This window comes from Chamaea fasciata, unplaced genomic scaffold (assembly GCF_029207755.1).
Source record: "Chamaea fasciata isolate MVZ Bird 193981 ecotype frontalis unplaced genomic scaffold, bChaFas1.0.hap1 SCAF_30, whole genome shotgun sequence".
Lineage (NCBI taxonomy): Eukaryota > Metazoa > Chordata > Aves > Passeriformes > Sylviidae > Chamaea > Chamaea fasciata.
In genome coordinates, this window is record NW_027094115.1 from 3,925,776 (window position 1) to 3,952,327 (window position 26,552).

Below are 26,552 nucleotides of genomic sequence, written 5' to 3' on the forward strand. Positions count from 1 at the left end.
TGGATGATACAATTTTATTGAAAATACAGTGGTCAAAAAACCCAAAACAAACCACAAACCAAAAAAACAAACAAACAAAAAACAAAACAAAACAAACAAAAAAAAAACAACCAAAAAAAGAACAAAAAAAAAAAACAGGGAAAAATAATCAAGAAATGAAAACCTAAGGGAAAACAGGAAGAATTTAACTGTGAGAATTTAACTTCTCCCAAACTGGAGTAGTCACTGAAGAAATCTTCTTTCTTTTATGGTTTGGAGACGTGAAATTAGAAGTGTTCCTTAATATGACTTAGTAGTTGATACAAAGTATTTTGCCTGATTGGTAATGCTGATTATCCTGGCTGATGTAAAAATTCTGGAAATGATAGAATGTGGTTTTTCGCTTTGAAATGCAGGTCGTTACCACTTGGACAAATCTGCTGAAGCTGAATGCCGTGCAGGACTAAAAAATGCCCAGAAAAACTCTGCTTTCTTACTTATCTCATCCTGTAGTCTTCTTTCTTCTCACACTCGAGTTCTCTTTGGAACCCTTTACAGATTCCTATGAACAGCTCAGGGCTGGGGAGCTCTGGATTCTTGGTTTGAGCCTTCCTGTGCTGTTTGGACAAAGGATGATAATAAAAGCAGGGATTTTTTTCATTGCCTTCCCAACCTATGTTCTTGTTCGGAGCCTTGGCAGCCGAATATGTGAATAATAACAATTTCCTTATCCATTAGAAATACATATTAAAAATGGGGGAAGGTGTGTGTGAAGCACAGATTTCTTCCTTTCTGTTTTTGGGGGGGATTTTTTTTTTTTTTTTAATGAAAATATAATACATTTTCTCTGTGTTTTCTCACTGGAAACCAGTAAGGCCATGTAATTCCTTACTGGTCACTGGTGCTAGGCTGGAGTAGGAAGTGCTGGCTGGCTGTGGCAGCTGGCAGGGAGCCAAAGCAAAGTTTGGAGCCGTTTGCTACCTGCCAAGGCCTTTTACTGCCTCTAGGCTCTGTCACCATTAACATTATTCATATTCTGCTGCAGGAAAAATCAGATGCCATAAAGAATCCTGTGGGATCTTTCCCCCTCCTGGGGCTGCACATGCTGTGCTGTTCTCCAGCCTGGCCTTCCCTGTGAGTGTCCCACTGCCTCAAATCGGGGTCAAATCTGGGCTCTGGGGGTGCTCAGGGTAAAATCCAGCGTTGGGAGGTTTTATCCTGGAGTACAGCTTGCGAGAGTCTCAAATTGTGTAGCTCACATATCAAATCTTGGGGCTCAAGCCCCTGGAGCATCATCAGGTGATTTTAGGTTCGAGGGTTGTCACTCCTGTGGGGTGATGTCCTCTGTCCCTGAGTACTGCTCTGCCCTAACAGGACTGCAGGGAAGGGGAAAATCAATAAACAGCAAGTCCTTATTAATGGTATTTTGTCACCCTGAGGTTCTGTTCCCTCCTCCTGGCTTCCCTGTCTGTGCCACTGCTCCATCCTCACTCCCCTCTTTGTTTCTTCCGAAGTTTGGATTGTGAGCAGTGCAGCAAAGGAGTTTTATCTCATCCAGGGTAGAAATTGGGTGCTAGGACGGTACTAAAGCACAAAGTCAGCTGAAAGAACCATAAATTGGTGTTTTGGCCTCCAAAGGGAGATATCAGTGGAGGCAGAGAGCAGATGGAAAATCTTAAAAGTTTGTGACATGTCTTAAAGGTGTGTGACACGCATCTGACCAGCAAATTTCTCAGCCCACCCACAGCAACGGTCACTGAACACTTTTCTGACACTCACACGCCTCGAGACAGTGTTGAAGACAAAAAATAACCTCGGCTGATTCCGAGCCCACAGGACATCAGCGGCCACAAAACAGATGAGCGAGTTCAGAGGGGCGCAGAGCACCCTGAGCACACACTGCTCTGTGGTCCACGTGCATCCTTTGGCTTTAGGGAAGGAAAACACCCTCTGTTGTTTTCCAGAGCATGTGTTCAGAGCATCTGAAGGCTGGAATATGTTGAAGCATATGGCAGATAATTTCCTTTCTTCCATTCACAGTCTGCAGCAAGATCAGTCCTGGTAAAGAACAAGCCGCAGCTTCCATTTGAAGATATTTTTCTGTTGCCATTTCTGTCTAGCAAGCAGAGCCTTCTCCAGAAATACAGAAATAGTATCAGACTATTTAGCGTAATATATTCTTTTTACTCACTTAACTGATGAAAATGTGGTGCTTTACAACCAGGCTGATCAAATCCTTTTAAGTATCAGAACCGTTTAGGGGTGAGAAACTTTCAAAGCGTTGCTGCTCGGGCTGTTAAAATCAGTGATGAAAGAAACAGTTCAAATGGTGAACTGTAATTAAAAAGTGCAGGAGGCCTGAAACTCTGGGAAGATTTCTTTACCTCCTGGAAGATAATGTTTAGACTAACCTAGATCCTGCTGACTTGAATTTGGAGCTTTTGTTTTTGGTTTTTTTCTTTTCTTTTCTTTTTTTTTTTTTTTTTTTTAACTGGTTATGGGAAGTAAACGTGGCAAGATCTGATGAGAGGAGCTGGTGTCACATGAAATCAGGTTCTGCTGCAGGTGCTGATCTCAGGATCAGAGCCTGGCTGTGGAATTTGGCAGCTTTTGAAGCTCACTGTGCTGAGGTGGAAATCCTGTTGGCTTTCTGGAGTGAGGTGCGTTAATAGTTCTGTTTCACCAAATAAGCTGGAGCTTCTTTGTTTAATGTGCTTTAAAGAAGAGCTGAGCTGTCTCTCCAAGGTTGTAAAGCTCTGATTGGGGAATACTGGGGGGTTTTTAAATGCCTCTTTCTTGCCTCATGGAAAGAATATGAGAATACTCAGATTAGATTAGATTTTCTTAAAAAAAATTATTTAACTTCTATTACCAGATGCTTTAAAAGAAGGCACAAAAAACTTTACAGGAGGCAGGTGTTGTGATTATTGACCATCCAAGTGATTTTCCCAATCCTAATGTGCCCCACCTTTTCTATCAATCAAGGGCAAAACTGGTAAATTTGGAATTGAACACAATTCGCATATTCCTGCTACAACACCAGTTTGCATCAGAGTAGTTTTATATCCCTGTCACTCGAGAGTATTCCAGTTTAAATGTCAGCTTGTCCTTCATGGAAGAACCACAGAAATCTGAGATTTTTATCCTTTTTTTAAACCCTTTTTAAAAGAAGGGGGGTTTCGTCTAGCGAGCTGCTCGAGGTTTGCTGACTTTTGAGCCGGCAAAGTGTCCCTGTGGCATCACTTGAGGGTGACTATTCATGTAATTAAAGCGAGACACCTGTTTAAGGCAGGGCTGCATTCAGTGGAGTCGAGGAATAAAACTCGGGCCCTGACTGTGCAGATGTTTGAGCACGAGGTTGAGCATGTCTGTGTTGTCAGGTAATTCTTGTAAGACCACTCGAGTGACCAGAGCAGGTTAAGTGCCAGCATAACAATGTTTGCGGTTCTGGGGATCGCTTTTATTTGGCTCGTGTGTTAATGAATTAATTGAACTCTGATCTCCAGCGTGTCTGCATTTATCCCGTTGCTTGTGGTGACTCTGCTTGACAGCTGGGGCTGGATCCTGAGCACACACCTGGAACTGGGAAAGGCTGTGATAACCTAAACTCCTTCCCGGTGAATATTTCAGAGAGTTTATGTACAAAGACATATTGAAAAGTTGACTTTGATTGCTTTCCATGAAGTGCAAAATGAGGGAGAGGATCCCAGCACAAATATACACCCAATTCAAGAGTTTTTTTCTGTTGTTGCTTCAAACCTCCATGTGGTTACAAAAACAAACTTCAGCGCTACAACTCCTCAAATCTGCATTATAAAATAAAATGGAACACACGCACTCCCCACGGTAAAATATCCTTTGCTAACGTGTTCCAAAAGCTATGCTCGGCAAAAGGCAGTAAAAGTATCTTTTAAGAGGGGAAAGAAAAAAAAAAGTTGGATATAAAACGTAGCAGATGTGTTTTTCTGTTCTAGTGAAAAGAAAAAAAAAAAACCCCACCTACTCGTTGGAACGAACAGGAGGCTCAGGAGTGGATCTGATGGACACAATGTTTTCTCTCTTTTGGGAAGGACGAGGTGGGGAAGAAGTTGTTAAATGTTGACTTACGCGTTTGTGAGTTTGAAAGCATTCCATTGTGAGAAGCGATGGGTGGGATCTCGGCAGGCTGGCAGCTCGCGAGGGCTGATGAGTGCGGAGAGCTCCCGCAGTAAATGGTGCCTTTATGGTGCCACAGGGAAGGGGAATAAAAAGAGGCAGAGACCAGGTAGGGCTCAGGATTTCCCAGCTCCAAACCCGTGTCTCTGCTCATTTATCCCAGCCCTAAACCCAGCTCGCTTACTGATGGGGGCTCTGATGAGCATCTCTTGTTTTGTACTTGGGGCTTCAACTTTTCCCCAGCAATCAGATGGAGGTCTCTCTCCTGAGAAATGTGTTATTTGTACAAAACCAGGTTTATGAAAAATAAACCCGAAAGCACTGCAGTAATTCAGACCCTCTTTTGAAGTTTTTGCTGTTAAGAACTCAAGTTGTTTCCAGGATTTAGTTGCACACACCTGAGCTGCTTTAAACTCCCCTGTTAAAAACGTGTTAAGAAGCTTTTTTTTTTCCTTATGTATTTTAGTTAAATCGAGACTCTTGTAAATCCAGAGCAGTCTTGGAGCAGTTTTCTGGTCTGGTTCTGTCTCCTCACTCTCCTCATCCCACAGCTCAGGACTCAGCCCGCTCCAGGTTTTTGTAGCCACATTTCTATCTCGAGCTATCCCGTGCAAGTGAAGTTTTTGTTTACGCTGATGTTCGGCTCTCGGAAGTTATTTTAGGGGACTTCTTTGTTTGTTGAATACCGTTATTGTACCGCTAAAAGCGCGACTGATGTGTGCTTGAACTCACGGCTCAGAACTTGGAGCTGTTACCAGCTTCAGGAAACGTTTCCAGAAGGCACATTTACTTTTCTGGTACAGGTGCACTGGAAAAATGAACCTTCCAGTGAGATTAGTGGATAAAGAGGGAAATATCTTAGTTGTCCTTCTCCATTCTGGCGCTGATAATTCTAACCTACAATTCGTTCCCTTGAGGCACCTGAAGGTTGGTGAATTCTCACCAATGAATAAGAACAAGAATTAAATGTTCCCCTTGAAGTGTCTTTAGGCTCAGTTCAACTTTTTTTCTCTCTCTCTCTTTTTTTTTTTTTTTTTTTTTTTTTTTCCTGACGCTCTCCCCTTAAACGTGAGAGGAAACAACAGTAGTCGAAGGTCATGTTTTAAGTGGGTTAAATATTATCTTCTATCCATCTTTCTTCCTGCCGGGAGTTGCTGAGATGTGCCGAGGAGTGGAAGTTGACTCCGGTGCGTGGAGCGAGGCTGTTAAAAACCCGCTAACAAAGACGAGCATCTCTCTTCACCACCTCAAATCTGCCTCCTCACCTGTCATTTTGACCCCGGCGTGTGGAAACGAGTGCGGCAGTCCGGAGGGGAATAACTCTCCCTCCAGAAGGAAATGATCAGCACTCACCGAACCAGTTGCTTTCCACCCCCCTCCCCACCACCCCCCGCTTTCTCTTTTAGTCCGAGGATGAAAATCGCTCGGAGCGAGTCGCGGAATGAAACCCGCGGGATGGAAAAGCTCTGTGGGGATTTGGGGACGGCCGGGAGGGACCCCCCCGAGCCCCGGGGGATGCGGGGAGTGCCCGGCCCGATTCCCTTCCCCTCCCTCCGCCTGGAGACCCTCGGAGCCGGAGCCGCTTCCCAAACCTCGGGCTCCCGTTGGTGTCTGCAATTGTATTTACGGCACGGCGGATGCGCCGCCGGAGGCTCCGCTCGCTTCACCCGGCTCTCCGAGGTTGTTTTTTAGGGGTTTTTCCCCTCTCAGAGTTCCGCGGTGCCATTTACCTGCCGGTGGATCCGGCTCCCCGAGCCGAACCGCGGAAACCTCTGAAGCGCAAACCCAGATTTATCTGGGTTTAAACGCTGCTTTATTTATAATTTTTTTCCCTGAGCTAATTTGCATCAGGAGAGTCTGAGCGAGGGTCTTTTCGCTCGGTTTAGACACAGTTTGGGCTCGAAATGGGGAATCTAGAGCAGGAGCCCATGATTTCAGAAGTATTCAAGGACTCGTGCGCTTTTGCAGCGCATCTTAAAGGCGAGAAACTTGGTCGGGGAAGCAAATTCTGTGCTCAAAGAGCTTCCCCTGCCTGGGGCGGTGCGGCTCCCCCGCGATGGTGGGGAGGGGGCTCCCCACGGCCGCAGCCCCCGCGGGGCAGGGAGGGGACGATGCTGTGGCTGCATCTGCGCCTCGAGTCCCCGGTTCTGGTGGCAGCTGTGCGGGGAGAAGGGAGCGCATCTCCCCTGACCTGCGGCGCTGCCCTCTGACCCGCCAGCAGTGCCCAAAAAGCGGGGATCCCCCCGGGGGACAGGGCACACGGATCCCCCCGGGGGACAGGGCACACGGACATCCCCGGGGGACACGCGGCACACGGATCCCCCCGGGACACACGGAACCCCCCGGGGGACAGGACACACGAGCCCCCTTTGTTCTCCGCGCTGGCCGGGCGGGGCTGCAGCCACCGGCCTGGATTAGACCCGACCTTGCGGGGATAGGCTCGGCTTTATCTCCCGGGGAGAAAGGCTTGGGTTGTTGTTTTCGGGGAGAGTTCTCTCCTTGCGAACGGCCAAGGTTGAGGCGAGAGGGAATTCCGCCCGCTCCCCTTCCACCCGTGCCCCGGGTTTAGGGACAAACGGAGGAAGGGTCGGGGTGGCATTGCCAGAAATTATCTTAGTACAAATTATTTTAGGCTTTTATTCGAGGAAATGTACCCACGATCATTACGAAATGGTAAAAAAAAAAAAACAAACACCCCACTACCACTATAATATGCCTTACCATCCTTCGTGTATTTATCTTGAATGCTCTGGTTGATCACTTTTTAAATTTTTTAGTATTATTTTATTTTTTGAATATCTTGCCCTGTTCGGTTGGTTTGGGCTTTTTAATACAGAGAAACTGCATCGCAGAGATCGCATCTTGAAATGCTGGCCTCCACCCTCCAGCTCCGTCGAACTGCTTTTGCTTTTCCCCAACGTTAAAATCACGCCAGCCTCGCCTTTTGCTAACCTGGCAAAATCACTTCCTGCATATTTATCAATTCGGGGAGGTGGGTTAGCGTGGCAAATTTCCTCGAACAAAGATTGGGCGAGCGGTATTAGTTCATCCAATACCATGTCTGTCACTTGTGTAGACAGGATAAATCTGAGTCCCGGCTTTGCCCTCAATCGTGCCTGAATTAAGGATACGTTTTAATGAAAGTTTTATGGGAGGATTTTAATTTGAGATTCGTTTTTGGAGGCAAGTGTATGGAACCCCGTGAAAATAATCTAGTTTTTAATAGGTGGCTTTTTGAATCGCGGCTGAATGGACGGAAGGAGTTGGGATTTATTCTGAGATGGAGATTATAGTTTTATCCCGTTTAAAAAAAAAATTGAAAAATTAAGCAGGTTAAAGAGAGGAGCTGCACATAATGAGTCAAGGAAATACTTGAATCCTTGCGCTGTGCCTTTAACTACCGAATATCTGATTCCCTCATCTGGCAGATGGTCTCTGAGCACAGATTTGCATTCATTGTCTTGAAATCTGTTTTCGCGTTGGTGTTATATAGATTTCAGAGGCAGATCTATACACGGATCAGAATACAAAAAGGCCAGGAGGAAAATATCGCCGAGGCAGAGCAGTTTAAAGAAAATAAACTGAAATAAATGCAGACGTAGGAATGGTCCCGGGTCAGCGCGGGCCGGGCTGGGAAGAGCTCCGGTTTCCTTTAATGGGAAACGCTGCCTGCACGGGATGTTATAAAAAGTTTGAAGGTGAGACCTGACAGCTCTCAGGGTGTGACTTTGGGGTCTGCCGGGTGCCTGGCAGTCTCGGGCTGGCTCCTGCCCTGCAGGCAGCCTCTGCCCTCACCCTTCCCCAGACCCATTTCTGTCCCTCGGAGCGATTTTTCATTTTAAATCCCGCGCCTGAGAGCCAAGCGGCCACTGCCCCCGCGGCTGTTTTAGCAGCGCGGCGCGGGCAGACGGACACAGGTCGCTGCTTTTTAGCGGTTTTTTGGGTGTTCTGGGCCAGGAAGGGTCGGGGTGAGGCTGTTGGGACACCGCGATCAGCCCGCGGCTCCCGTGCCCGGCTCCTCTGTCCCGGGACGGGCGCGCTCCTCCCGCTCCGGCCCCACGCCTTCAGCGAGCTCCGGGGTAGCACCGCTCGGTGCGAGGCTGCCGGGCCCTGGCCATGACCATCGCGATAACCCATCACGACAAACCATCGCGATAAACCCGCTGTTCCCCTGCCCGGGCTCCGGCTGCCGCAAAGCGGGCGGCGGGCGCGCTCCTTCCAGCCCAGTCCCGCAGCTTCAGCACAGTTCACACATTCTGGGGCAGCACCGTTTGGCGTGTGGAGCTGCCGGCCTGGGGCGATAAACCCATCGCGATAAACTCGCGGTTCCCGTGCCACTCGCGTGGGGGGCGGGCGCGCTGCTTCCACGCCGGTCGCGCTGCTTTAACACAGTTCGTGCGGTCTGGGGCAGCGCCGCTCGGTGTGGGGCCGCCGGGCTATGCCCATAACTCGGTCGCGACATCCCTATCGCGACATCCCCTGCCCGGCCGCTCTCCCTCCAGCCCCAGAGTCGCGCGGGTGGGACGGAGCGCGGGGCAGGGAAGGGCGGAGCTCCGCCGCGCGTCTTAGCCAATAGCGGCCCGGGATGCAAATGAGATGCCCTTATTTGGCGCTCGGCCCCGCCCCTCCCGCGCCGCCCGCTCCCACCGTGCGGCCCATTCATGCCGGCGCTGGCGGCGCGGGGTGGGACCGGCCGCTCCTCTGCTCCGTCCCGGCCCTTCTGTCGCGATTTACCCCGCGCCCGGCTGCCTTTCCCCCCTTCCTCCCGTCCTCTCTTCTTCCTGGATTAGGCAGCCCATCGATCCTCCTCGTCGTCCGCTCGAGGAAGCAGGTGATCCTCGCCAGCGGCGGTGGGTTTGCGGATGCGGCGCTGCCCTGGGCTGCGTGTGGAGGATGATGATACCAGGCGAGACTGAATCAGCGTGACTTTCACTCGGCGAGAGGAAAAACTTTCTTCCCCCCCACCCCTCCGTTCGAAGGCGTTAAAAACACGTAGCGTTGAAAAGCAGAAGAAGTTGGTTTTAAAGCTGAACTTCACTTTCCCGGGATTTGCGTGTCAGAGTCAAAGGCTGCGTCGTTTTCTTGTTCTTTTTTTTTTTTTTTCCCTTCTCCCTTTATCTCCCACAAGGAAACTGTTGCTAGTTGGAATAGACTTTTTAAATGTTTGGAATTCAAGATACTCTAGGAAGAGGACCAATTCTGAAAGATAAATCTCTAGGTTCTGAGATGGATTCCGTCAGGTCCTGGGTCAGAAACGTTGGGGTTGTGGATGCAAACGTAGCAGCGCAAAGGTAACCGTGACTCTTTCTCTCCCACTTTCCCCTTGCTTGTTATTTTTTTTTTTTAAGCAAACCTTTTCTTTATACCCTGTTGTTCGCATTTGATATTAAATTTATTTTCTTCCTCTCTGTCCCCCTCCCGGACTCCTCCAGCCAGCGAGGAGTGAAGGTTGGAGTTAGAACTAGGCAGCAGCGCTCCAAAAGCAGAGAGCATCAAGAGTCCAAAAACCCAGTGCGGGGCTCACATGACAGCGGGATGGGATCACCCTTTTAATTTCTGCCCCAGGAAGATGTGCAGGACCCTGGATTGGTTGTTCCCAGCGATCCCGGGTCTCTGCTTGCTGGCCCAGACAGCCGAACAGGAGGGCACCAAGTTAGAATGAAATGTAGATGTCAAACCCCAGCTCCCCCCAGCCCATCTTGGTTTGTTTAATTCACGGTGGGCATTGCCCAAATCCTCACCCGTGGCTTCAGGGCAGGTCTGAGGGAGCGGCGGAGGGCACGGGCACCGCGGATCTCCGCGGGCATCCCGCAGCCTGCGGGCATCCCGTGCCCGCCCGCCCGCAGCACCTGTCCGGGCGCCCGAGAGGTCTCTGCTGAACCCAAACGCCTCCGAGCACCCCGAAATTGGGGCCTGGCTGTTCGCTTCCCACTCGTTTAGGCGGGGTATTTCCCTTTCCGCCTCCTTTTTATTTTCTCTTCCCAGCCAAGTCGGCACAGGACGGTTATGCCTGTCTCTTCCCGTTAGGGGTAAGACGATAAAAAAACTCTTTTAGGGTTTGTTTGTTTGTTTTTTTTCTCCTTGCTCTCTGGATAGCTTAAGAAAAATTAAAAAATTAGTAGCGTCGGGAAAGGCTAAATTGGGAACCCCGGGAATAAGCCTGATTTTATTTAGTGTTAGAGACAAGGTGAAGGGCATAAAACAGCAGAGGGGACTTGAGATGAATCAGGGACGTTTTAGAAATAGTACATCCGTGCCCCCACCCACGGCCTGATCCGGCAGCAAGGTTTTCCCAGCGCCATGGGAGGAGTTATCAGAGTTTTATGAATGTCGATAGAGCGTTTAATAAACACGGCTGAGGAGGGGGAAGAGGTTTATCCTTGAGGAAATCGAAAGTAAAAGGAAGCGGCTCCTAACGAGACTCGAATTCACGGGAGAGGTGGAGGCGCACCCGGGTTGTGCTGCCCGCTGGCATCGCCGGGTTTGTCCTCCCAGATATCCCGAACAAACCAATAAATCCCAATTTTTACCCGCGGAACCAGAGGAAGCCCCGAGCTAGGTGCAGTTGTGGCGGATGCGGTGAGTTCACACCGTCCCTCACTGGCAAGGAAAGCACAGGGAAACATCTGCAGTTCTCTGGAAGAGTCAAATACTTTTGCCAGAGCTGTGGAGCTATTTTGGGGGCTAAAACCAAAAGCTGTCCAGCTCCTAACTAGTCTGGCACACAGACTTCATCTGTCTGTTAGGTAATTTGGAGGTGCTCGTGCGCACCGATTTTCTTGCAGCAAGCAGAAATTGGCTTTAGGGAGAAGGAACCACGACTAATTTCACAAAGAAATAAAGCTGCAGTCAGGGATGTTGTGGGGAAACAGAAGCGTTTGAATCTTTCCAAGCCGGGAAATGCGTGGGAAACATCACAACGTTTTCTGCAGCCAGGGACGGGATTTTCGCAAGGGCTGGCTAACCCGAGACGAAATTCTTTCAGCTTAAATCAGAGCTCCAATTCGCAGGAATCGGTTCAAGTCAGCCGGTGACTAAAGTCAAACTTCGCTGCCGAGGGAAGTCGCTGCTCTGCCCCAAAGTCGCTGACCAAAACGGGGATGCCCCCCGAGCTGACAGCCTGCACTTAGGAAAGGTTTTTAGGGTCTGCGGGAGAAAGGGACGTGCAAAGAGCACTTCCAGACCCTCTGACAGCCCCTTCCCACCCCGCTGCATTCCAGCCAGGAGCGGTGACAGGCAGAGAGAGAAGCGGGGGCAGGAAAACACGCGCTGCCTTTAGCGCTCACCCCTCTCTGTCCTCGGGCTGTGCAGGGAGCGGGGTCGTGCCGAAATTCAGATTTCAGCATCCGCCCCCGTCGCCGCCCGGCTGCAGCCCGGGACGGTCCGAGCGTGCTCTGCCTTCTTCTGTGTTGTTGTTTTGCCGTTTTCTGCTGCACAACCTGGTAATGTCTTTGTCTCTCCCCCCCCCCCCCCCCGTGACCCCATCCCGTGTGTTTCCTCCACAGCGGAGTAGCTTTGTCCAGAGCCCACTTTGAAAAGCAGCCACCCTCCAACTTGAGGAAATCCAATTTCTTTCACTTTGTTCTGGCTCTCTACGACAGACAGGGGCAGCCCGTGGAAATAGAGAGGACAGCTTTTGTGGACTTTGTAGAAAATGATAAAGTAAGGCTCCTTACTCTTCTTCTTCCTCTTTTCCTCTCCGATTTTGGTCCTCTCCCCTCCCCAGCCCCCGCTGAGCTGCCAACCTCTAATACCTGTTGTCCCTAATAAAACACAGCCGTGCTTTGGGTTTAGGTGCTGTGGCAGAGCTGCAGCCCTGCCTGTGCCGCTGTAGTTTCAAAAGGGTTGGAAGCTTCTGCTCTGTATCAAGAATTACATTCGGCCACTAATAAATAAAATAAAATTCATGGGGGGCATAAATGAACTTTTTTTTTCTTTTTTTTTTTTTTTCTTTTTTACCTACCAAGTCTTCCAGGTTTTATTAGTACCCAAACAGAAGTGGAATCTGACGTGTAATATGTCAGATTATGGTTGAGTGTGGTTATATGTGTTTCCTAAGGCTCCAAAGTCAATGGCAGGGCTTGAAAAGCATTCCCTTTTGGATTTTAATTCCACGTCTTGGCCATTTTGCATTTTTTCAATTATTTTCTTAGCCGTGAACAAGATATTTTTGAACTGTGAATCGTAAATAATTTTCTTATTAATTAGGGGAAATTACATTTAAAAAAAAGTATAAGAAACGTGCCTGTAAGAAACATACCTTCAGGAAATAAATCTCAATTTTGACTCAAAGTGACACTACTGCAAAGCAGTGATCACAGTGGAATCAAAAGCCGTCGTGTTTTTCCCCGCTGTCAATCTGCTTTATATGAACTGATTTGAAATGCACAAATCCCTCTCAATTTATAGCCTCGAAAAAGTTGAGTGCATAATGGCAAAATAAGGGAGGGAAAGAAGTTCTTGAACTCCTCCAGGAAAAGATGTCAGCAGCATTTTGTAGTTTGTCCTGGGTCACTCGGAAGGTTAATACATCCCAATCAGCGGATTCACCTCTTAGAATTTTAATGAACTTTGTTGTCACTTCCATCATGATTATCAGCTCTTGCATTTTAAATGTGCCAAGTGTAAGTTCTGGAAGGATTTCTTCCCCCCCCCCCCCCCCCCCCCCCTTTTTTTTTGTTTTGTTTTGTTTTTACAAATTCCCTTTGCAGGAGCAAGGCAACGAGAAGACCAACAACGGCACACACTACAAACTCCAGCTCCTCTACAGCAACGGTGAGTGCCCTTCCCTGGCCCCTCCTGGGTCTGCCTGTGGGGGCTGCGATTTCCAGAATGCACCAAAATTCCCTTGTCTGAGGCCCATTCCGTGCAGGGATGGGCCCTGGAGTTTGGGTGGGTTTGGGAACAGAACAACCCGGGGTGCCGAGGGTGTAACGGGGCACGAAAATGGGTTTGTTCCGCTGCTTTTTTAGGGCAAGGTGCCTGTAGGGTGTTTATTTAAAGGTGCCTATAGAGCATTTATTTAAATGTGCCTGCAGAGTGTTTATTTATCCCTGTTCTCCCTCGTTCCAGGTGTCAGGACGGAGCAGGATCTCTACGTGAGGCTCATTGATTCTGTCACCAAGCAGGTGAGCAGGGCTGTGCTATCCCACCTCATCCTCCCTGTTTGCTCAACCTTCCCGGGCACCTTTTCCCTTCCCTGCTTCACTTTGGTCTCCTGCTCTGCTATGTTGCAGATCTGCTCTGGAGGGTAGTTGCTCTTAAATCTCTTTTTTTTTATTATTTTTATTTTTTTATTTTTTTCCCTCTGTGGACTGTAGGTTTTCATCCACTTTGTAGCGATATTTATGTAAAGCTCTTCTCCCTGCACGTAAAGGGGAAGGAGTTTATTTGCAGGCGATGGTGAGGAGTGGAAAAATCCCTTCCCCTCACACCTGACCATCCTGAGGAATAAATAACCGACCCCCGATGCTCCTGGCTCACCCCTTCTCTTGGTTTTTGCAGCCCATAACTTACGAAGGCCAGAACAAGAACCCCGAGATGTGCAGGGTGCTGCTCACTCACGAGGTCATGTGCAGGTAAGACGATTTTAATTAACATATAATTCATCAGCTTGGCTGCCCCAAATGCTGGGAGAGCCTCTCCCAGGAAATTTTGGGTAGGGAGAGTTGGATTTTGTTGTTTGTTTATTCTGGTTTTGGCTCAGAGAGGGCCTTTGTGTAGTGAGACTTTCTCTCTATGCTTGCTTGGGTTCAAAACAGATATCTGGGGGGGTTTCCAATTTTTTTTTTTTTTTTGCTATTTGTTTTTCCTGCAGGAGATTCAGCTGCACTATTTTTGTTTAAAGTAGGCCTTTGCATGTGTTAAGTCAAGACTTTTATGTGCTCATCGCTCACAAAATTTCTGCTCACCTTCTGAGAATGAGCAGTTTAACTTTTATATTTTTACCTGGAAACTGCGAGTTGTTCTTCATGTAACTTCTTTCGGTGAAATATTTTAATTTGCTTAATTAAAGCGGCGTTGTTAATGTCCTTTAATTTTGGGCAGTTCTACCCCAAAAGAAAAAAAAATCCCTCAAACCCTTCCTTTCTATACACATGAACAGTATTTTGGAGCCTTCTACTTTTTAATTAAAACAAAAAAAAGAAAAAAAAGGAAAAAAAAAAGAAAAGACTATTTTTAGCATTTAAATTTATAAATTAGAGGGTGAAATGACTTGAGGATGTTTTTAATAACTTTTGTATAAGTCTGAACTTACATGTACCTTATGTATGTGTGTCGTGCTTCCATGGTAACTTATTACTTTTCCTGTTCCTGGGTAATTAAATTTTTTTTTTTCTCAATACATATAATAATGCAAACAGTCAATGTTCTTATATTAAAATGTGCTAAAATGTGCATGGAATGTTCATAAAATGAGAGGCAAACCCCATTCCTGACCTTTATTAAACACGATTTGTGATTTGTTGTATCAGTGGGAGAGGGTTAAGCTGTTGGACTCAATGTTGCTTCTTTTAATGGTGCAGCTTGCTACTTGATTGTTGGTTTTTTTTAATTTCATTTTTATTAAAGTAGCCTTTTAAGTTAATGTAGCAGTGAGAGAAGCTTATTGGGACAGAATTTTTGTCAAGGGAAAGTCTCAGTGTCAATACTTAATTATGTCAACAATTCCATTACTTTTTAATATAATGTGAACCAGCTATTGAGTATGAAACAAATGTATTGTTTCTCTGTTGTGTGCGGCTCTCATTAATTAGGTAAATGAGCTTTTGACCAGTATTTGTGCCCAGACACAATGTCTGTCACCTGTGAGGGGTGCATTGGGTGGGCTTTACAAGGATCTGGTGATGTAGTGGCAAAGATCAAAGGTGTGCGAGTGACTTTCTGGCACACCTAGAACTCATACAGACAATTATATATAAATATAATATATATATATATGTTATATGGATCCATGCTGTTGAAAGGTTTCACTACAACCAGGTGGAAACAGGAAAAGAAAAATCTGATTTTTGGTGCAGTTGGGTCGTGGGTTGTGACACCACGAGAGCAGTGAGCCCGTTCCTCGTCTCCACTCCCCCTGCACAGAGCCCAGCTCTGCTTTGGAACTTGGAGTGTTTCTGCACCTTCTCCTCCAAAACGGACTTGTTCGATTTAAAATTAATTTGGGCTTTCCCCCAGCTTCCTCCCTCCTGCCTTTCTGGTTATCAAATGCTCTGCTCAGCTTTGATATTTGTGAGCTCCAGTGATGCCTGCAAACCTCCTGCGTGCTCGGTTCAAGGCGGCGTCGCACAAACCTGAGCCAATATTCTGATTATTCTCAGCTCTGCTGCTTGATAGGTTAACCAAGGAAGAATTACAGCCCAGGGCCCGTCCTTCCCATGTAAAACACAGATTAGTGGAGGGAATCAAAAGCGCTCTGTAACCTAATGAAGACATTTGATTTTAAATGTGGTGTTTTCCTGGAGCATCTCGGAGCAGGGTGCTGCGCGTGCTGGAAGAGGAATTACACCACATCACTTTGAATAACGCCAGGGGAATGGCTCCAGCTCTAGTTAAACTTGACATTTTATTTTATTTCTTTTAAGTACAATAATCAAATCTCCCCTCATTGTGTGCTGCTTAAGTGGCAGCATCAATTTTTAAAGCCCCCTAGTTTAGTTTGCATTAGGAACAGTATATAAAATTTTAATGCACTGTACCCACTCTGCTGTCGAAATTGATGCCTACTGCTTTTGAAAAGGGAAAACAAGGAGGGTCTGTCTGTCTTTCTGCTCCTCTTCCCATCCTCCCCAGCTGGATGTAGGGTTTTTTGGGGGGAGATTTTTCGTACATAACCACACATGGAGGTTTTTTTGGGTTTTTTTTTTGCTGCGTGCCTCCTAAAGTGCCCGTGTCTCCCTCAGACAGTGACAGATGCCTGCTTAGCAGGAAAGTTGTCCAAATATTGATACGGCTGCACCAATCTGTCACAGCCATTGAAAGTTCAGCTCTCAATAATTAGTTCTTTCAGCTCTTCCAGTGCGAGCCTCCATTTATCCCTTTTCCAACCTGATTTTTTTTTTTTTTTTTTTTTTTTTTTGGCCATTTGGCTTCTTAGGAACACCTCCTATTAGGTGAGTTTGTGTGGAATAACACAATCCTAAGGGCTGAAAATCAAGGTAAAACCACCCTCCTCTCCTGAAACAACTTCCCCCCCCCCCTTTCCTTTCTCCCTCATCTTCTTCCTTTTCTTCCAATTATCCACTAAGAGGAAACTCGTTGTTATGCTGCTGCCAGCAACCCCCTGCGCCCTGAATGCTCGGAGGGTTAAAAGGTATTATAATTCGAACAGAAGTAGTCTCAGGGTCTACAGCTGGCTAATAACAGAGTTGTATTGAGCGGAGCGAGCCCCACAGCTGTGACTTTCGCCACAAGGCTCGGCCTAGACGGGAGCTCTAATCAGCTGGGCCAGGCGGCCGCTGGGGCCCGCGTCTTTATCGGCCAGATGGTGAGAATTTAGACACTTTTGTTATGCAATGGCAGGGAGGAGCCGGGCAGGAGAAAACAAAACAAAGGCCACCATGCTGCGAGCTTATTTGAGTTTGAAATTAGAGACAGGGTGTTGGGGTCTTTATGTATGTATTTATTTATTTATTTATCAAAAAAATTATTTTTATTATCGTGGTGGTGGGGGTGAAGGGAGAGGAGTTGAGGGATGGATTTTAGAAGTGTTGTGGTCGAGTACAAGGAAAGGGAAAGGATGGAAGCCATGGGGTTGATTTTGAAACTGGTTTAGTCAAGTACGAAGAGAGGAATGGATGGAAGTTGAGGGGTGGATTTTAAAAAGTGTTTCGGTCAAGAAAGAGAAAGGGAAAGGGTGGAGGTTGAGGGGTGGATTTTAAAAGTGTTTTGGTCAAGAAAGAGAAAGGGAGAGGGTGGAAGTTGAGGGGTGGATTTTAAAAGTGTTTTGGTCAAGAAAGAGGATGGGAAAGGATGGAAGTTTGGCTTTGGGATGAGGCTTCTGGGGTACTCATTTTGTAGGGCCGGGGTGGTCTCTGGAAATAAAATCTTGATTTTTAAGCTGCCATGTTGAGAGATTTTTGGAGTTTGAAATTAGAGACAGGCTGTTGGGGTGTTTTTTTTGTTTGTTTTTTTTTTTTTTAATTATTATTTTTATTATTTAGGTGTTGAGGTGATGGGAAAGAAGTTGAGGGACGGATTTTTAAAGCGTTTTAGTCAAGTATGAGGAGAGGAATGGATGGAAGGGATGGATTTTAGAAGTATTTTAGTCAAGTAAGAGAAAGGGAAAGGATGGAAGCTGAGGGATGGATTTTAAAAGTGTTGTAGTCAAGTACGAGGAGAGGAGAGGATGGAAGTTTGGCTTTGGGATGAGGCCTCAGTTTGTAGGGCTGGGGATGTGTCTGGGAGCTCTCTGTGTTTGCTTTTAGTTTTTTTCCTTGACCATTCTTAACACAAACCGTCCTTTTCCCAAAGTAGATCTAATCCGAGGGGAAAGTATAACAACAAAAGATGCAGAAATTCATCTTAAGCCTTGATATTCTTGTCTTAAGCAAATGAGCATCCCTAAAGGTGTGTTCCCAGCCCAAAGCTGTAGCAGAAATGTAAATATTGGTCAAGTCTTGCCAATATTGGTCAAGTCATGCCAATAATTTGCTTGAAGAGGATATTGAAGGCTTGGTCCTGGACCCACCAGAGTTTGGGGGTTTGGTTTGGGCCGAAATTGGAACAATTCTGTTACGGACAGAACTCGTGAAACCAACCAAGTGGGAATGTCACTGATGGATATGGGGTGAAACACCTGGAAATGGGGATTTAGGAGATATTTTTGTAAAACGTTGGGTTGAAACATCCTCAATCTCTCTGATTTATCTGCAAACAAGTCCTTCATTTGGTTTTTCTCCCTCATCAGGGTTTTTTTTTTTTTCATATATTTGGGCTCGGAAAGTACCAGGGTCAAAGGGGAAAAAGTTTATCACTTCCCAAGGTCTTGCCCCAGATGTGACAGGAATGTAGATATCAGTCCAATATTTGGAGAACTTCAGCTGCAAGCCACAGTTTTAGGGAGGAAAAGGTCTGAATATTGCAAATACGAAGTTCAGAACTTCCATAATTGTGGAAATAAACCAAGATGCATTTGTTTGTGAACCCAGCCACGTTGTGCTCAATCTCACAGAATTCATCCCAAAGCAGAATTCACACTAAAACACTCCAGGAAGTGCAGGAAGCGGAACCATCCCTGGAACCCCTACAGAAATATTTTGAAAAGAGGGTTCCTTTTTTTTTTTTTTTTCCTTATTATAATGGCCAGTAAAGCAGCAAAGATTTTATCCCCATTATTATTTTCCACGTGTTGCTAGTTTGGACATGTCAAAGTACATCCCAAGTTTATCTTCCTTTAAGAGGATTTTCTGCCTTTTTTTTTTTGGGGGGGGTGTTATTATAATTTTCTCCTTTAGAAAACAGCTCCCATCTTGGCTCCTGGTATAAAAACCCACTCCATTCTTTTTCCAGACACCGATTAGGCAGCGAAATCCATAAAAGATGGGCTGAAAATAAAGTTGGGAGAAGGAGGGAGGGTGATGTCGTGCCCGGGTGTGGATTTCCAGAGCTGCACCGAAGTCGATGGAGCCACGACAATTTACAGCAGCTACAGGGGCTGCCCCGGGGATTTTTAAATATTTAGTGTTTCCTTTTATTTTAAAAGGAGCAGCATCGATGAATGAGTGCAGGTTTGAGGTGAGGGGGATGTAGGAATGTTGAAACAGTTTGAGCTGCTGTTCAAATAAATCCACTCCTTGCAGCTCATCTGCCTGGGCAATCCCAGCCCCAGAGCAGGAACTTCCTGCGAACTGCAGGAAATGTTGGGATTTTTCACAGCTGAAAGAGGATTTTTCTGTCCAAATCCTCATTTTAGGCGTTTGTAATTGAATATTTGGCATATCGAGAAAAACATCCTCGCTTTAGTGTTTTATTCTGCCTTCAATGAATTCAAGTATTTTATTTATTTATTTATTTTAATATTGATTTCTTTGATTTTGATTTTTTGATATTTGATATATGTATATGTATATTTATAATTATATGTAAAATATATATTATTTAAATATTATATGTACACACACACACATATATATATATGGCACAAAAACATCTCTTCAGATCCTTTTGTAGGATCTAAGTATGTTCAGTTTCTGGCTTTTCATAGAGTGGTGAAGTTTTCGGTCACCATATAAAATTAAATATTCAATAATAATAAAACAGACGGTGATATATAAAAATTATTGGAATATGCCAAACCATTAGCTTGCTTATAATCAGTCCCAACACCTCTTGATGGGCTTTTAACCCCACATAACCCATTGGGTCCTGCCCGCAGTGACATTATGTCATCTGTTAATCACTTATCAGACCTTTATAAATATCACCTCGGTCTCAAGCGTGCCCATATTGCTGCTCATTTTTGGCTGGGCCATTCGGGATGGACTGCAGGGAGCCAAGTGCCAAACTCCAGCTGGAACCAGCCAGGATTTAGCCACTCAATTCCCTTAGTTTTCCCTTCTGAAAAGCAGAATTTTTACCCTTCCAGACTTATATCGAGTGCTGAAGGTTTTCTGACAGACTTTGAGCTGGTTCTTTGCTCTCAACTGTCCCAGTGGTTCTTTAATTTTGGTTTTTTTTTTTTTTCCCTCTCCAGTCGGTGCTGCGAGAAGAAAAGTTGTGGCAACAGGAACGAGACTCCATCCGACCCTGTGATCATTGACAGGTAGGAGTTGAATCCTCATTTTCCATCCCGAAAATTGTTGGTTTTCCCTTTGAACGATCCGAGGTTGTTGAATCCTCGTTTTCCTGCAAAACCTTCCCAAAAATTGTTGGTTTTCCCTTTGAACGATCCGAGGTTGTTGAATCCTCGTTTTCCTGCAAAAACCATCCCAAAAATTGTTGGTTTTCCCTTTGAACGATCCGAGGTTGTTGAATCCTCGTTTTCCTGCAAAACCTTCCCAAAAATTGTTGGTTTTCCCTTTGAACGATCCGAGGTTGTTGAATCCTCGTTTTCCTGCAAAAACCATCCCAAAAATTGTTGGTTTTCCCTTTGAACGATCCGAGGTTGTTGAATCCTCGTTTTCCTGCAAAACCTTCCCAAAAATTGTTGGTTTTCCCTTTGAACGATCCGAGGTTGTTGAATCCTCGTTTTCCTGCAAAACCACCCCAAAAATTGTTGGTTTTCCCTTTGAACGATCCGAGGTTGTTCCTCCCTGGTTATCTGTCCATGTCTGCCGTGTGGTGATGTTTGTTTTCCAAATGAGGTTCTGTTTTTATTGTGACCAAATATTTCCACGTGAGCTCCTGGAACGTTCTCTCCTCACCAGGGATGGGATCCAACGGCTGAGGCAGATAAAGCTTGGAGCAGCCTGGCAGCTCCAGTAATGTTCTTTAGCAAAAGAACAACGCTTTTATAGAAATGTGGGGAGAAAGGGAGAGGGGGGAAAAAAGGCAAAATGTAAAAATTTTGTAAATGGAAATGTAAAAAGGCAAAAAACGCGATGTTAAATCTGGCAGGTCGGGGATTGCGAGCAATTTTATGTAGAAGAGCTTCGTGTGCTACTCAGTTTCAGCTCCGGGTTTGGGTTCTTTTGCCAGTTTTTAGGTCAAAAATCAGAAATGTTTGTTAAACCATGAAGTGGCACTGCAAAAATTGCGTGTGTTTGGGGGAGCTTAGAAAACTTCCTCGGTGGAACTCACTGACCATGGAAAGGTTTGAAATCTGGAGTCCAGCAAGGCGCAGGATTTTATTTCCAAGGGAAAATAAAACCAGGCAGAGCCGCTTCAGAAAGGAGCACATGTTCAAGGGCCGCAGGAGGGGAACAGTAAATAAGGAAAAGCCAGGGAGGAAACGTTTTCCCCCAGATTATTCTGTAGTAGCTGTTCAAGGGTTCCTTTTCCCTGAAGCAGATGCTCCAGGAGAGCTGAGTGGATTGATTTTCGAGTCAGTTTTTATGCCTGTCTGTGCCTGGCCTGTTGTATCTCCTTTCTAACAAGCTTCATTTGTCACAGTATTTCTTGTGGAAATACTCAGAAATACTTCCAAATACCTGGAAATTTTGGCACTCAGAGCAGTAAAGCTGGTTTGAATAAAGACCTGCAATAATTTCCTTTTTTTTTTTTTTTTTTAAATTAATCTAAATGATTTTGGAACTCTGCTGAGGTGCTGGTTTCTCCCTCTCCCTTTACCCCGTGGGTTTTTTTTTTCCCCTTTTAATTCTGTGTCCACAAGCTGTGGTTGGGGCCAGAGCTGGAAGCTGCAGTGAAGTGGGTTCTTTGGGGAGCAGAAGTCCTGGATGTGCCATCTTGACCTTTCCTATGAAATTTTGAGCTTATTTTTGGCTGTGTCGGTGCTTGCTATGAATGCGCATTTGGGAACTTTCCAGCCCGAAGTCTGAGTTCTGCTGGGGAGCAGCTGGGGATGGATTTGCCCCTGGATTGAGACCTTGGCAGGGGCAGTTCCTACCCCATCTGAATTTGTAATCCCAGGGCAGTGGTAGGAAAATGAAGGATGGACAGGTTGGGTCAGTGGAAAGTCCTGCCTTCTGCTCCTTTCTCCCCAAAAAAGTATTTTTGTAACTATTCACAGGGTCTGTGTTTAACTGCAAAGTTATCAGCCTGTCCTCATGCAGAGTGAGGGTTCTGAGCCTTCCTGGGGGGAATTTGGGCTCTGCTGATGTAAAATGAAATGGGAACTATGAGAGAGAACTGGGTTTTTCTTTTGAACAGCTGTGTGTGTAAAACGTGCATCACAACTCACCTGTCGTGCTCCAGCCTTTTCTGTTTTGCTCTAAGGCCTCTCCTAACTCCATCTAGACCCCTCCTAAGTTGTTCTGAGCCCAGAACTTTTTTTTTTTTCCCTGCCTGCCCTGCTCACAGCAACATTCTCTTGGCGTGGAATCATCCTCCAGGCTCAGTCTGGCAGCTCCTTTTTGTGCCTTGGTTCTTCCCTTTCTCTGTGTGTGTGTGTGTGTCTCCGTTCCAGGTGAGCTCTGGAGCTCAGTGAGGGAAATAAATAAGAGCTGCAGCCTGGTAAAGCTGCTCCACTCGGTATTAAAGGCAGTCACTAAACCAGATTTAGGCCCCAGAGAGAAGAGTTTATCCCAGCTCTGCCCTGCTGTCGGGGGGAGGCTTGGTGAAAAAAGGAAAATGGAGAGGGAAGAATTGCAAGACCACCTTTGTGTTATACAAAACGGGGTCTAAGCAGTGAGGGCAGAGTGAGACCCAATTTCCATGGCGTGAAATTCCAGAACCTTTGAGATTGGAAAGGTCCCTGAGGCCATTGAGCTCAACCATAACTCCACCATCGAAACAGCGATTTCCCCTTTATTTGTTTCTCTCCCCACCTTTTTACCTGCTCTGTGCTGGAGGGAGACAATCCACTGGTGCTCACCGAACCCCGGGGACTTGTATCCCCGTTTGAAAACGAAGAAATAGTTCAGTGGGAAAAAAAATGTCAGCCCTGCTGTTGTTGTTGGGCTTCTCCTTCTCCTTGAAAGAATTCCAAAAGTTCTGATGCGGAATAGAACATTTCTGCAGTGACCTTTGCCCTGGGGACTGGATTTAGATCCGAAGGGCCTTGCAGTTGTTTTTCCTTGCAGTCATTTTTCCACTCCCTCTAGGAAATGAGAACGTTTCCACGTGAAGGGGGAACTTCTCCACTGGAATTGAGTGTGTGCCCTCTCCTGCTGGCAGAGGTCTGCAGGATAAACTGGAATATCTTGATTCCTGGGATGTTCTGAGCCACAATTCCAGCGTCACTCTGGTAAAGGATTTGATTTCAGAGTTGATGCCTCTGATTTAACAGGGAGGGCACAGCTCAGCTCCTGCAGTGCTGCTGTTACAGGTGTCCAGAACTGGGAATTCCACTGGAGCACAGGGCTGGAAGGACCTGGGGTCACATTTTTAATCCAGAAACACTTCCACTCCAAAATTTTGGACAACATGAGCCATAATCAGTTCTCAAAATGTCACAGCAAGCTCTGACTTTGTGTGCACAACCAGAATTGGTCAGGGCTGAGTTGGTTCTGGTGCGTTCCTGTGGTGGATCCATCCTGGGTTTCTCCTCGCCCTTTGAAGTTGGTGTCTGTGGAATTGGTTGCTTTAAGAGACATCAAAAATGTAAATATTTTCTTTTTGCTCCCCCTCCCTCGTGGTTGAAGTGGTGGTTCTTGATGTTCCTTGAAACTGGAGAGTGAATTTTGTGTTTCCTGGGTGGAAATCACGGGCAGGGATATGAGGTGAGGGGCTGGGGGAAGTTTGGGTGGAAGCTCATTCCTCTGAAGATGGCACTTCCAACTGAAATCAGGATTTTGTTACACCCCCGATGGAATTACTCAGTTTGTTGCCTTCCCCATCCTGCTCGTGCCAATAAAAAGGAACTTGGTGTTAGGATTAAGTGGTCGTGGAAGAAGCAAATTGATTTAATTAATCACTTCACTGCAGATTTTCTCTCTCATTGTAGGTGAGTTGTGTAGCTTTTGGATATAAACTCATCACATGCCAATGATATTTTGATTTTTTTTTTTTCAATTTTCTTTGTGTTCCTTGAAGATTCAAGCCTTTTAGAGGAGGTTATTCTGTGTACTTGTGTACTTAGTGCTTTACTGAGTTTACTGAAGCTGTGGTTTAATTGAAGCTTCTGTGGTACAGGGGAGAATTGGTGTGACTTTTTTAGCTGAAAAATTTCCTTTTTTTAATTTTTTTTTTTTTGTTTTTAACCTTTATTCCCTCCCCTTTTTCTAATAGAGAGAAACAGCCAAAAATTCCCAGAGACACTGGGTTGCCCTGTCACCTTAAGTGACATCACGTGCCTCAGTTTCCCCCTTAAAGCACAGCAATACCTGGCTGTGGAAAGCGGTTTCAGACCCTTAAACGGGAGTTTTGGGGGTTTATTTTTTCACGTTCCTGCTGCCAGGAGGGTTTAATCTGCGCGGCAGACTTTGATTTTCCCCGCCCTGTTCTCTGTGAGTGTCCGTTAAGGCGAAATGAATATCTGGGATCCGTGGGGTGAAACCAGGAGCTGTTCCCAGCTCCCTGAGTGCCCCAATCCCCCTTTTCCAAACCCCCCAAACCCACCGTGATCTCTCCCCTCGTCCCAGGGAGTCCAAGTCCTTTGTTCCCTGCTAAACCCTGCTCTCCTGCAAAGAGCTGCTGTTGTGCCATCTGTCTCTTTATGAATTTTTTAGTAGACTGGATGTTTGTGGGGAGTCAGTAACTCAAAGTGCACCATCCCAGCCATTTGACAAGTGGTTCTCTTAGTGCCTAATTTGTTTGTTTCTTTTTTATTCCCCCCCCCCTTCTGTTTTAGACAGAAAAAAAAGAAAATTCTTTGCTAGTTCGCCGTCCAAAACATCTTGAAATCTTTGATGTGTGCAAACACTTAAAGCTTGTAAATGGGCTAAACTGGAGAGTAGCTGGTGTCACTTAATCTTTCTCGTTTAATGTTGACAGACAACAGATTTTCCAGCAGGTTGGTGAGTCAGAAGAAGCTTAGATATCTTTTTGAGTGTGCTAGAAAAATGAGGAATGGACTGGTGGGGTCAGTGGAAGTCCTGGGTTCTGATCCTTCCTCCCCATCACAGCCCCTGTAATTTTGTATCCACAGGGCCAGTGTTTAACTATAAACCACAAACGTGACTTTCTGGCTTTCCCAAAGACACATTTGCTGGGAACTGAGGTGTGGAAATACTCTGGTGATGTGCAAGAGCGTTGCTGTCACAGCAGAGGTGGTTTTGGAGCAAGTTGTAAAGTTTCTCTCCCCCAGGAATGTTGGGTGCTGCTGCTTCTGGAATGGAGCAAGAAATGAGGGATGGGTTTAAATCACTGCTGGTTTCAAGCACAGATCATATATAAATATATATATATATATATGATTTATAAAAAATATAAATAAATAAAAATTAATTAATAAATAAAAATATATCTTATAATCAGAGCTGGAACGTGATTTCCACCAGCACTTTGTGCAGGTTTTCTCCTGGCCGTGTGCCGTCACTGGGGGCATCTCTGCCCTCCGAACGCTGAGAGGCCTTTTCGGGATGTGTTGGAGGGAACACCTGTGTGGGAGGGCCCACCAATATTGATCACTTCAATATTAAATCTATAAGCTGGAACTATCCATCAAATCCATAACTGGAATAGTGAGCTCACGTCCTGACCTGAGAACCGAGAGGGAAACACGGCCGAGCCTAAGCAAGGCCACATTACATAACCTGAAGATTATATAATGAAGAAATAAAATCTGAGTGTTGCTACTACTGCCTGGAAGCCTTGAGAAAACAAGCCCGATGAAGACAAAACCCAAAGGATTTTAGCAGTTCTGCATAAAATCAGATAAGCTTCCCTGATGCTCTGGAGCGGCTTGGACACCAGCGTGGATGGGTTCCAACCTCGTTAGATTAGTTGAGATAAAGACACTGATGGTGCCGGGGCTGAACCCTGTGCAAAGCTGGGAGCAAAGTTTACAAACGGTCCAGGGGAATCCTTGTTCCTTTTTAAACTGAAGCATTTTGCTGTAACTGGGGAGAATTCGGCCCGGTTTGTGCTCATGAACAGCGAGTGAGGAGGTTAAGGGGCGCTGACCCCACAGGGAGCAGAGTGAGGAGCCATTGGAGTCAATGAGGTTGGTAGTAGTGGAAAGGGGAATGGAAAACAAGTTTCCCATGGACTAAAGCACCTCTGGGAATAGAAGCTGAGGATAAATTCGCTGTGCAAACAGCGCAGAAGAAATTCTGGGTATGCAGAGCAGCAGTGTGTGACAGCTCCAGTCCTTGGGTCTGCCTTTGCCCGGCTCCGTCTGCGCTCATCAATAAAAATGCCAATATTTCAGAGTATTTGCATCCTAATGAAAGCATCCTCTGTGTATTTATGACCTGAAATACTCTTCCTTCTCACTTCTGCACTCCTCTCAGCCTCTGTCTAGACCTGGTTTTATGGACTTGTCACTTCATCTGCCCGAAGCTCTTTAGTTCCTGCCTCTTGCTTTCCTTTTGAACCTTTTGTTCCCCTTCATCCCTTCCCTGTGTGCTCCTTTCACCATCTGTTTCTGGTGGGATCTCCCGTATTTTCTGCCCCTGTAAACATCCCCGGGTTTCAGCCTCTCTGAGCTGATTGCTTCACCTCTGAAAAAACTTCTCCCAATTAATGTGTTCCTGCTTTCAAGATGGGCTGCGAAACAATTTGTCCTGCTTGGGACATCACCCCCAAGTCCTTGTGAAGAAAAGATTGAGACTGAGAGTACACAATGTGCGTCTGAAGCTTGAATCGGTTGGAGAAGCAATTTTAAAGCTATTAAAACTTGTATCATTTGCAAAAGATGCTGTGGGAGACATCATCAAAGTCATTTTTTGTAGCACGCTCTCCACACGGAGGAG

General features: G+C 46.0%; 1 protein-coding gene across 1 annotated transcript in view; it reads left to right on the forward strand.

The window, feature by feature from the left end:
• Nucleotides 1–8,896: 8,896 nt before the first annotated feature.
• The window catches only part of EBF2 (EBF transcription factor 2), a 117,793-nt gene continuing 100,137 nt past the window's right edge, over nucleotides 8,897–26,552 (forward strand). The window contains exons 1-6 of the mRNA XM_066206194.1: nucleotides 8,897–9,425; nucleotides 11,640–11,796; nucleotides 12,846–12,909; nucleotides 13,207–13,262; nucleotides 13,639–13,712; nucleotides 19,832–19,900. Of these exons, the coding sequence (XP_066062291.1) occupies nucleotides 9,295–9,425; nucleotides 11,640–11,796; nucleotides 12,846–12,909; nucleotides 13,207–13,262; nucleotides 13,639–13,712; nucleotides 19,832–19,900 (551 nt within the window). The 5' untranslated portion in view covers nucleotides 8,897–9,294. The remainder of the gene's footprint in view (nucleotides 9,426–11,639; nucleotides 11,797–12,845; nucleotides 12,910–13,206; nucleotides 13,263–13,638; nucleotides 13,713–19,831; nucleotides 19,901–26,552) is intronic.